Here is a 12091-nt window from a genome sequence, read left to right on the forward strand (position 1 = left end):
GCTCCAGGGCATGTACAGCTGTTGCAGCAGTGAAGACCCCAAAGTCCCAGATCAGCAGCAGCTACCCATCCTTAACCACACCTACGGGCCGTCGCGAGGTGCAGCCCCAGCGTTGCCCAGCCCCCCTGGCCCTCCACTTCCCTGTTCTAGCTTCCTGCCTCGCGAACGGCGCATTGTGGAACGGTGGCGCCATGCTCGTAGTCCCAATTGCTACAAGGATCTGTACCCTCCGACACCTACAGAGCTCCCCACAACCAAACCCCCACGCCATAGCCTCAAGAGCCCTTTCTCAGATGGCTTCCACCGGTTCTATGGGCCCATTGAACCAGAAGGGCTGTCTGATCACGTCAGTGGCAAAAAGATGGCGCCCTGTCAGCTGTCTCCGCCACCACCCTCCCGGGGGCTGGAAAATCCTCCCTCCTATTTTGCCATTGTGCGTGAGAAAGAAACTCCCGACATGCCACCGGTGGCATCGGGCTGGCAACGCAAATCCCTCCGTGGGTTGTATGAAAGTTTCCAAGCCGGGAAAGCGGCGAGCCGAGCCCCAGAGGTGAAGAAGTATGATGGCTCCTCCAGTGGCTATGCGACCAAAAGCCCTTGTGAGTTGGAACGGGGCAGCAGTCGGCCTTTTGGGAAAGAACGGGGTCGGTATGGCTACACACGGCTGTCCTATGAGGATGAACGCTCCCCACCTGTTTCCCGCTACCGACATGCCGAAGAGACGTCTCTGCCTCGAGCCGAGACAGAAGTCAAATGCCCAACGTCATCCAGCCGAGAGAGGAGCTCCCGGGCTCACATTTGCCGCAGTCATTCCCACCCGCTTGCCGTAGGTGCCAGCTTGCGCAGCCAAAGTCATTATGTGGATTTTTCTGACTCTGATTCTGACATCTGTGAGAGGGACAGTGATGGGCATAGCTGCTGGTACCAGTCGCCGGATTATTTCTGCACATACCCATCCCGAGAGAGGCAGCTCTTTGCCACGCATAAGCCCCTGCACTACTGGTCAGCCGACAAGTTGGCCAAGTGCCACGGATGCCACGGTCCCTGCCAGCACTGCCTGAGCTTGGAAATGCTCCCGCCACCCACCCCACCATGCCGCAAGGAGGCCTTGCGCTACTTGAGCTGTTCTGAGGAGCGTCTGGAACGCCGGCTGGACTGGGAGCACCGCCACTGTAGCCTGTATGGATGCCTGGCTCCTCGCCACCGCCACGGCTTTCACCGACGCTGCCATCACCATTCCTGCGAGCTGGGGCCAGCTGGCGGAGTTCTACATCCCACCTCCCGCAGCCTGGAGGACCTCAGCTCTTGCCACATGGTGCGCTGCGGGGCCTCCCATCGACACCAGGGCGGCTTCTCGCCAGAGTGGCTGCCACGCCGGGTGAGCAGAAGCGGGGAGCTTTTTGCCCGCCGTGGTTCTGCCCATTTCTCTAGCCTGGAGTCAGAGGTATGACCAGCAACAGGTGGGGTGGGGGTGGGGGTGGGGGTGGGGAAAGAGGCTTCAGATGGGACAGCAGGAAAAAAAAGACTGAGCTGTAGTTGAGCTCACACAGTGGGGACTGAGGTGGTGGAGATGGCGCTGTGGTTCAACCCAATGGAAAGAAGGGAGGATCACGAAGATGACTGCAGAGAGGGGGAAGCAGAACAGTGCCACAAGTGAACCCACCAAGACAAAGGGCATGCCACCAGGCTGCCACCAGGAATATATGTGATAGGACCACATCTCCCTGCCACAGAAAAGGGGAAGTGCTCAACCAAAAGAGTATCACAGATAAAACAGTGGGGACTGGAACCACCAATAATCCCATTAAAAAATCCAGGGGAGTGGAGATGATATGCCAGAGAGGGGTAACACCCTGAGACTGCTACCCCAAGTGCCACCAGAATAGCTCCCTGTGACAAAACACCCAGTCCCAACCACCAGCCGATTTACAGCAGGGGGTAGAGGGGAACTGGTCTCTCCTGTGTATCCATAACAGACCTTTTATATCCAGAAAAAGGGCTTTTCTGCCACCCTGTGGCACATCGATGGGGTAGGTTCCTGTGGCCAGGGGCAATTGGCTACTGCAACAGCAGGGCTGTTACTCTCTGAACAAAACCCGAGAGAGTGCCAATGAAATGAACCAATCATGAACCTGGAGAGAGTCTGTGTCCCCACGTAGACTGGCAGCAGGGGGGAAGTGCCATCAGTCAGGCTCCGGAGGGGGTGGGGAGGGGCTTGGACAACAATAACCACAAAACTGTCTGGACTTCTGGGTGGGAGGGGATGTTAGGAGACAAAACTGTGACTTTGTTCAACAGAAAACTGTGATATTTCCCCCCCTGCACATTTCCCTCTTCTCCCTTCTTGCTTTCTTTGCTCTTCTTAACCACCACCTTCTTTCTCCTTCCCCCCCGCTTTAATCTTGCAATCATGCACCCATTATGATAGAGATAGCCACACATGCAAACATCATGGATGCTGAAATGAAAAAAAAAAACCACACACACTTGTGCGCTGTAATGGGCAAAAGCAATCACTGCCCCCCAAACCACATAGACAAACCAGTACCATGACTGAAAGTGTCTGTTTTCACAAATCCTACATCAGTGCACCAAAGCTCTCGGTATTAAGAGAGCTATTGCAGAAAATGACAGAAAACACGACTATATAGACTGAAAGGGCACCTGCACTACAAACCAAACAAAATTAAATCTAATAGAATAAAAACCTCATTCAACAGGTAATATACTGTATATTCTCATCACCAAAATTACTATACACCATCTTAATGCTGGTTGCTCTAAGCTGAGAAGCTGGAACACTGGATGTGAGAGTGATTATAAAACTTAATTTCCATTCTTCCTGCTTGAGGGGGGAACTGTGCATCTCCCATTGCAGGGAAAGATAAATGTGCTCCCAATGCAGGTACATCTTGCGCACCTTTCCACAGAGAAGATACATAAGTTCTCCTTTTGCTGGAGACTGCTGATGAGTGGGAAGGCGGACCTTAAAGCCAGCTTCTGCACTATTCTGGAAAATGCCCAGCCTTAGAATTTTGCAAGTTTCTAGGAGAAACTTTTGCAAATATGAGAAGCCAAGTGTACTTAAGTAGAAGGTCTGAAGGAAAGGGTTTTTCACTCAGCTTGCAAATGATCTGAGATCCATTGCAACATGATGTGGCTATTAATTGGCAAACTGAGCTATTTCTTTTTTGAAAAAAAGGAAAAAATAATGAGACAAAACTCATGGAAGGCAGGAATATAAATGGTTAGTAAATAAGATGGGAGTCTTGGCATGGTTCTAAACCTTAAGATAGCAGGAATCCAGAAGAGAAAAGGGGGAACAGGGTATTCTTTTATTATATTTTATCTCTAGAATGTTTGGAACTTTCCCTGAAGCAGAGGTGAGTAACATAAAGTCCATGGGCAGCATTACAGATTAACTCAAGTTTTGGGGGCAAACTAGAGTTGAAGGCAGCAAACCCATATGATACAACCAGGCCGCTGCCAAGTCCAACACCACAACCACTTCTCCATAAGCAGTGTTCCTCTGATGGGGTGAAACCAGAAGTAATAGCTACCAGGTGGTGGCAATAGGGTTACGGGCAGGAAAAATGTTCAGCATCCACCTTCCACCTGTGCTGCACTCTTTTTCTCATCCTGCCCCTGCTCTATGGGAATTTGGCACAACCCACATTTCAACACAAGGGTCATGGCATGAAGCAGTCATGTCATTTTGCCCCTTACCCATCTCAGTCTTCTCCAGAAACCTTGAAAATGAGGATTCTGGGGAAATCAAAAAGACCATGCACATGAAACAAAGCCTTGCCAGGGCCACAAGTGGCTTGTAGACTGTGTGTCACCAGTCCCAGCCCCTCTCGGAGACATAGCCAGTGCTGTGTGCGCTACATTTCCATGCAAGTGCCAATTTGGTATGAGGGACAGAATGTTGCACTCTGCAAATCTAATTTTTGTAAGATCAGTTTGAAGTGCTCAGCAGGTCTGAAGGCAGGTCTGGCTACAGGCTTTAGAGGGCCCTCAACAAAGTGTCCTCTGCTGGGGCAGGGACCGTGCATTGGTGGCCATAGGCTACCTTAGCAGCCACAGGCATCTACAAGGCATCATTTTAAACTTCCCGTAGTGCTCCTGTTACAGCATAGCAGGAAGTTTAAAATCGCATCCGACAGACCCAGCCAGTTGACGCTGGCGGAGCCTGCCAAAGTGCTAGACTGCTCAAAGGACGCCACAAGATGAGGCTGGGCTTACCAGATTTCTAGGCATCTCCAGGGCCCAGAGGGTGGTCTCTAAGTGCTCTGTGGCACTTCTCTCTCTGTGAAAAGCAGAAACAGAATGAAGCAACAAAGCAAAGAAAGCCACTTGTTTCTTTAATCTGTCAGCTTTCCTTGGCACTGTGCAGCAGCTACTCTGGCACGCAATTTCAATGGACCACAGAGCAGACACAGGTCCAGGCCACCACTTTATCCAGTAAAGCAGCAGCACCTCTCCTCTCATCCATCCTCCCCTAGCCAAGTGAGGCTTGTGCTCAGCAAGGCCTCGTTTGAAGTGCTGTGTTTGGTTTTGAGCACCTCAGTTCAAGCAGGATGTTGACAAATTGAAAAAGATTCAGAGGAGAGCTGCAAGGATGATCAAAGGTCTGGAAGGCAAGTCATATGTGGAGATGCTGAAGTAACTGGGTCTGTTTAGCCTCGAGAAAAATAAGATGAAGGGGGCGGGGGAAGAGAGAGAGAGAGATGTTGACAGTTTTCAAATATTTAAAAAGGCATTGGAAAGCAGAGGGAGAAAACAGCAGATGGAGAGGACCACATCCTGTCAGGCTGGCATTACTGAGCTGCAAAGGGAGAAAGGAGCAAAGATCCTCACCGTGTCTGGTCACAGGAATTGTGAGGGAACTCTGGTGGAACCAGTGAATCCTCTTTTTTACTGAGGTGCTAGCATTTTTGCGAAAAAGTCCAGAAATGAAGTCCTGATGAGGGGGGCAGTACTGGGATAAGGCCCAGACCGCTTCTGGGAAAACCAGCTGGTGCTGGCACACCCCTAATTATTCAGCCACCAAACAAACCGGCAGGTCTCCTATCTGCTGAGGAGACTTTAAGTGTACAGGATGTCCTGTCTCAGGGCTGGAGTTGGATCCAAGGGTCTCTAGAGTCCCTCGCAACTCTAAAAGTTATCCAATACAGTGGCAAGAAGAGTGGCACGGTCCCAGGTGCCAGAGTCACATACGGTCACTCCCAAAATGGTGCACACACTGCCAACAGTGAACTGCAGGGAGGGGAGGGGGAACACACTCCCAATCACACAGCCACAGTCAAGCACAAAGGCATACAAGCACACACCAAACAATCACGCCTGCAGGTAGAGAAACGAGCCTCTGCATATAAAACCCACCATTGCGCAAAACAGACTTAATGTGCCGCTTAATGGAGCTTGCACAGCAAAAAAAAAGGTACCACAATTTTTTTAAAAAACAAACAAACATTGCAAGCACACAGCCTCCATCTCAGATACAGGTAGGCAGGATCGAAGCCACACAAGCATTTCAAAGGAACCCACAATCACACATGTATACAAATCACACCGACAGAGGCGTTTGCAAAAAGCAGCCGTGCCAGGACTGCGGCACACTTGACGTTTTTTCCCGGCGTGCAGATAAGGGTAACGCTATTGCTTGCCTTGTGGCAGGACTGTGGGCCTAAATGGTTTAGGAAGCGACGTCACGTGCGAAGTGGCCCCTGAGTCTATAGCAGCAAAGAGTGGCGCCAGGAAGGGCAATGTGTTTGTTGAGACGGCATCTTTTGTAAGCAAAATCTGCTAAAGATTTCACTAAGTGTGCACAGGAACCACCGACATGGAGATCTAAAACCATAGGAACTGTAGCATACATGAAAATGTGTGACATAAAATGCACCACAGAAGAGGTGCACCCCCCAAACCTCCAATAAATGAACACTGAGATACAACTACATGTGCAGAATCGGGACCACATGCAGTCTCCCTCACAAGTAAACTAACAACCATAAATAAACCCATAATAACCTCAGACTCACACTCCCAACCTTGCTTTCTCTTTCTCTCTCTTTGTGTCTCTTTGTCCCTTTTCCTATTTTGGGGGGGCAATTTAGTAATAACTTTAGAACTGCTGTTTTAGGGAGCGGGCTATGTGGGTGGGGGTGGTCTTTCTTGGAATGGGTGGGGTTTCGCTGGGGTGGGGTGGGGAAGTGGGACCATGGGGCAGCGCCCCACGACAGAATGGGGCAGGGTTTGGGTGGGGCAGGGACCCAGGCATCCGGATGGGGGGGAGGGGCTAGGGTTTTCGATACTATTTTAGGGCGTTCATAAGAAATAAAGGCTTTTTTAATCCCGCTCAGACCTTGCCCCAGTGTGGTTTCTCTGCGTGTGTGCATATTTGGGGAAGCTTTCTTATTTAAGGTTTGCATTCCTTTCTTTCTATACTGATGAGTCACAAAAAAACAAGGCTCATCCTCTCTTCACCCATCCTCTCTTCACCCACCTCCCTCTAACAAACCGCCAGCCTTGTTTTAATCTCACAAAACAGCAGAAAACAAAAATAAGAAGAGGAACCAAGGAAAAAGAGGGAGCAGGTAATTTGCTTACATTAAGAACCAAACTATAGGTGGTGTTGATCACATACATAGTTTGTCCTTGAGTGCACAATTTTTATTTCATAAATAGCCAGCAGGAGTTCCTCCACTGCAATTCAATGCAGATTGGGCCCCTGCAAGGCCTTCCCCCACTCATGTAAATTGCGGCCATGCCTCCCCCCTTCCAATTGAGACTGCAGTGAGCTAAACAGCACTTATGCCCCACTCTTGATTTCTGAAAGAAATCCCAGAGTCCCAGTCTTGATTTCTGAAAGAAAAATCATGCACTCAGGGGTAAATCATGTGATTAATGTCATGGACAGTTTGGCACTTTGTCCCCAAAAATAAGCAAAGATAATACCAGATTTTCTTAATGTGGCTCTCCTTGGCACAAAATATGGAGTCTGGAATTTTTAGCTGTTCAGCGCCACAACTTTACGGTTAAATGTTTCCCAAGTCCCCATTAAGAAGTCTAGAGGAAGAGCCATAGGGTGGCTTGCTTTAGACAAGGCAGCACTGGAGACTTGTGACATCTATTTAACATCTGCTTGTTTATAAGTATGCAAGCAGACCCTCCAGACTTGTGTTTTATTGTGGATGTATTCTGCAACATGTCCTTAACACAATAATAGTAAATTAACGGTGGATTTTGTCCGTTTTGTTGGTTGTTCTGTGATGTGTTATGGCTGTCTGAAAGGGCTACAGAGCAATAGAAGTGGGACAAAAATAACCAGAAGATTTGTGGAATAAAGTTATGAGATTTCAGCAGGATGTTACAGGGCATGCACTGACTGAAAATGAAGCAATATGAACACTCCAAAACTTTTTGCTGGCATAAGAAGAAGAAGAGTTTGGATTTGATATCCCGCCTTTCACTCCCCTTCAAGAGTCTCAAAGCGGCTAACATTCTCCTTTCCCTTCCTCCCCCACAATAAACACTCTGTGAGGTGAGCGGGGCCGAGAGACTTCAGAGAAGTGTGACTAGCCCAAGGTCACCCAGCATGTGGAGTGCATGTGGAGGAGCAGAGACGCGAACCCGGTTCCCCAGATTATGAGTCTACCGCTCTTAACCACTACACCACACTAGTATCGAAAGCAGGATCACGCATGACCACCCTGAGAGCATCATGAGCACAAATTACCATGAACGCACAAGAAAAGGGATTTTTGAAGCAGGCAGCTCTACCACCAATTTGGCATGAAATATCCAAAGAGCAACTGTACCTCTCTTAGCCATGCCCCAGCTTTAAAAAACAAATAAATCTCACAGCTCTCTCTGAGGGCTTATCCACACTTACCTTTTGCCCCAGAGCTTTCATGGAGATTCCCTACGAAAAACTGCTCTTTAGCGCTTAATCAGAACAAACAGCAGATTGACGTTTGTTACGACTGAGCGCTAAAGAGTGGGTTTTCACAGGGGAAAGCTCTGGAACAAAAATAATGATGCCTAGACACGTAGCTTTAAAGTGCAGACCTTGCCTGGAAAGAGCGGGGAAAAAGCTAAGTGTGGATAAGCCCTGTCTCTGTTCCAGTTCAAACTTGCTGGTTTCCCTTTCCCTGCCAGGGTGTCACCTTCCAACAGAAGTGGGGGAAAAACCTTTCCCGTCATCAAGCAACATATTTTTTAAAATTCAGTTCCTGACTATCCATAACCTGCCTAGTGATAGGCCCATTCCTAATAAACAAAAATTTCCAAAACCTTAACAATGCAGGCTGGCTTCTGACAATACATGACACTCCACTGTGTACCTTGAGTGTGTTGATTTAACCTATAACAACACATAGCATTGACAGAATCATAGAATCGTACAGTTGGAAGGAACCCAAAGGGTCATCTGGTCCAACCCCCTGCAACCAAGCAAGACTGGATTATCCATGGTGCAGTTGGAACAATGGCACCAGGGCCCATGTCTGCAAGGCAGCACAGAGTTTGAACTCCCCCCCCCCCCAAGTACATCCCTAGTCCTTTGGGAAGAGAAGTTATAAATCATAATGTTCAGGGTACCAACATGATTGAAGATAATATTTTACTGAAGTTGGGGGCGGGGAGGGGAGGGGAGGGGAGGGGAAACAGGTTTCATATTACTCTGCAGAGTGCTTCAAGAAGTCAGAAGGGCCCCCACTTCCACACTTGCTGGCTGAGAAGTAGCCCTCTCCCCTTCACTTTAGAGGGTACTCTACAAGGTGGCTGCCTATGCACCTTTTGGGGGGGATTTGGGGGCTAAAGAAGGCAATGCAATGATGGCAGAAGTGGAAATGGGTGTGTGTGGAATATATATTTGTAAGTAGTGTTTGTGTGTTTGTTGGTGTGTGTGTGTGTGTGTGTGTGTGTGTGTGTGAGAGAGAGAGAGAGAGAGAGAGAGAGAGAGAGAGAGAGAGAAAGAACATGACTGTACCAGAATGCCCAATGAAACTCATTGCTAAACGTGGGTTTTAAATATTATTTGATGGAGATGCCTATGATCAGGCATGTTTATACCCAGTGCAGAACATTGGAAAGCGGGAGCAGGCTTTGTTTTATTTTTTAGGAACATAGGGGTCTAAAACTCAATAATCAAACCAGACTAAAAGTGGTTGAAGCCTCGGAGCTGTACTAATTAATCTGTGATGCGTGTGTGCAGAAAAACACAACCCCTTATTGAACAAAGATGCATCAGTTTAGTTAAAGGCACCAACATTTGATGTCTATGATACAAGCACTAAGTTCCCTTTTGCAGTCATTTTGCACCACCTAAATCTTCACAACCACCATTGAGGTATTTTAGTCTGAGAGTTGGTGACGGGTCAAAGGCAGAAAGTGAGTAAAAGCAGTGATGAGTTAAGTACACATGCCCAGAGTATTTTCTTTTTGTTTATCAAGATTGGCACACAAACACACAAACGTGTTTGCAGTTTGCTGACAATTGTGAAACGGCATATGTTCAGGATTGATGTTTTTTGTAATCCATGAATATTCAACACCATTGTAAATGTGTTTATCTTTAAGAGACCACAATATTTTTTGTGGTACATTATTTCATGCATTCCTTTTTTGGAAGTAAAGGGCCCCTATTTTGGGAATTGCACCAGGGCTCCCAACTACCTTAATCCAGCCTTGCAGCTAAGCCATATCTCTGGAGGCTAGAGACTGGATAGGAGGATGAACCTCAGCAGATGTAGCATTTAATTCCCTGGCTTGAGAGCAAGGTGGAATCTCAGAGTCCAGGCTGTCAGCCTCAATCTCTTCTATTTCCAAAGTGAATTCCAACTTTTTTTCCTAGCAGGGATTTTTGCGTTTTACCAGCCGAAGTTCAACAGCTGTAACTTTCCAAGCATGGAGATGCAGTGATGGGAAAAGCTTCTCCTGAAGTATTCTAAGGTGTTATTTACTATTATATTATATTGATCTGTTATATATTTTATCCTGCCCTTCCTCCAAGGAGCTCAGGGCAGGGTTTTGCTCTGTCTACTGTATCCTCACACTGTACCCTGCAAGGTACCGTATTTTTCGCTCTATAACACGCACCTGACCATAACACGCACGTAGTTTAGAGGTGGAAAATCCGTAGGCATGCCACCCGTAGGCATTTCCTCCATAACACGCACAGACATTTCCCCTTACTTTCTAGGAGGAAAAAAGTGAGTGTTATGGTGCAAAAAATACGGTAAGTTTGGCTGGCTGACAGACAGTAACTCACTCACTGAGAGGTCACCAAGTAAGCTTCATGGCTGAGTTCACACCCAGGTTTTCCAGTACTAGTCTGAGACTGTAACCACTGCACCGCATTTCCATGCACAGAAAATGAAGAAGAAAACTTCAGTTTGGTTGTTGTTCAGAAAGCACTTAAACTCTGTCCTGCTCTGTCTAGCATTTAGGACTGGAAATGCATTTTCGCCTATAATATAGGAATAGCTCATGACATGATAATTGTTGGGCTTTTGTGTAGGTATTATATCCCAAAAGGATAGCATTTTTAAAACAGAAAAACTAACCATGGATTCAGTGGCCCTGTTTATATGGCACAACCAAACTGCAGTTTCCCCACCAAGCTTTGGGGTTGTGTGCTCTGCCCTCCCATGCCTCTCTGCCCTCTCTTCTCATCCAGTGTCTCAACTCCCTCTCTTACTTCCTAGTTTGCACTATTGCCTGCCATGAAATCTGAATTGGGCAAGCTACAGCAACCACAAATCCCAGTTCCATTTTTTTTTTAAGGCAAAATACTGCTTGCAATAGGCATTGTTTGCCTGATCAGGACATTACAGCAAGCTAGAGAATATTGCAAAACAAGGAAATGAAGGAAGGAAATAGAGTGCACCAACCTGAGGCACTGACCGCCAAACCATATTTCAACATTTGAACTAGACCAGTGGGTAAAGCTACTTTATCCCTAAGAATGCAGCAGTCCTATCTCCCCAGTTTTTCTTTCTCCTCATAGCTTATAACCACTAGGGTCCCTAGGATCTGCTCTCCCTCTCATCCTTGTGATTGTCTGTACACGTGGAAAAAAGGGGGATGTGGAAAGCATAAATCAAGAAGATGAACGCATCAAGGGACCCAAGGAAAGGCAGGGGTCAGAAGGGGGCACCAAACGCTTCTCTAACTGGCAACAGAGGAGGCCATAGGATGGATGGATTAAGCCTAACTCATTATCCGTCTTCGTCCAGATGCCTCGCTGCAAAAAACAGCAGAGCCATTGCTTTCTGTTAATAAAATGAAAAATGTGTTTTTTTAGCACCCCACCTCCCTATCTGCTAGCTAGGAAAATTTATCCTCCCCCACCCCCGACTTTTTATCTGCACCAAAAGCACAGATGCTCATATTGGTTGTCTGCCTGCCTGAATCTGCAGACAGCCCGGAATAATAGCAAGAACAGGAAGGGAAATGAAATGATACCCCCACAGATATGCCTGGAAATGCAGGCCAGGGTTGAAGGATACCACCTAAGGCAATGGGAAAGTTCGGTTGCGGTGTTTTCCAGTATGCAGCTTGGAACGTGTGCATGCATAGACAGAGGCCGCGTGTCTGTCCTAATGTGATGTAGCATATTTTGCCCCTGCGTGTGACAGCACAGTCAGTTTCCTCTTGGCCCTGTGCCTCCCTCCCTCCCTCTTTCTCCCCCTCCCCTTCCTCCTGGCCCAGCGTCTTGTTAATCATATTTTCCGGCTGAATTACACATTTGCACTAATTTAATTTTTCATTTCTATGTAAATGAACTTTCTCCAAAGTTCCAGACTGACGCTGCGGTGACAGAACAGCCCACAGAAAGGAAGAAAAAAGAGTGGCGAAAGAACAGCCAGCAGGGACTGGCACTTGCCTCCAACCCACTCAGCCCCACGCTGCTCTCACCACCAGCCTAAGGGTTTGAGCTCCCAGGGTTCCCCTCCTTTGATTCATGGGATCCCTCCCATTTAGAGTTGCCAGCTTCTGAACTAGCCCCTGCTCCTATTCCTTTAACCATGTAGTGATCATTTTTGACTCTGTACCCTGAAAAGCTCCACTTCATGACTCCTGC

The 12091-nt window shown here is 47.7% G+C and overlaps 2 protein-coding genes across 7 annotated transcripts in view; one reads left to right on the top strand and one right to left on the bottom strand.

The window, feature by feature from the left end:
• GRIN2D (glutamate ionotropic receptor NMDA type subunit 2D) overlaps positions 1-4800 on the top strand; it is a 60714-nt gene extending 55914 nt beyond the window's left edge. For all 3 annotated transcript variants that reach the window (XM_079951212.1, XM_079951211.1, XM_079951210.1), the window contains one exon: positions 8-4800. In XM_079951212.1, the coding sequence (XP_079807338.1) occupies positions 8-1450 (1443 nt within the window). In that variant the 3' untranslated portion in view covers positions 1451-4800. The remainder of the gene's footprint in view (positions 1-7) is intronic.
• The window catches only part of KDELR1 (KDEL endoplasmic reticulum protein retention receptor 1), a 128922-nt gene that overhangs the window by 75854 nt on the left and 40977 nt on the right, over positions 1-12091 (bottom strand). For 2 of the 4 annotated variants that reach the window (XM_079951239.1, XM_079951241.1), the window contains exon 3: positions 4246-4309. The exons of the other annotated variants lie outside the window; for them this stretch is intronic. The gene's annotated coding sequence lies outside the window, so the exon portion shown is untranslated. The remainder of the gene's footprint in view (positions 1-4245; positions 4310-12091) is intronic. 4 annotated transcript variants of the gene reach the window in all.

This window comes from Podarcis cretensis (assembly GCF_951804945.1).
Source record: "Podarcis cretensis genome assembly, chromosome: 13".
Classification (NCBI taxonomy): domain Eukaryota; kingdom Metazoa; phylum Chordata; class Lepidosauria; order Squamata; family Lacertidae; genus Podarcis; species Podarcis cretensis.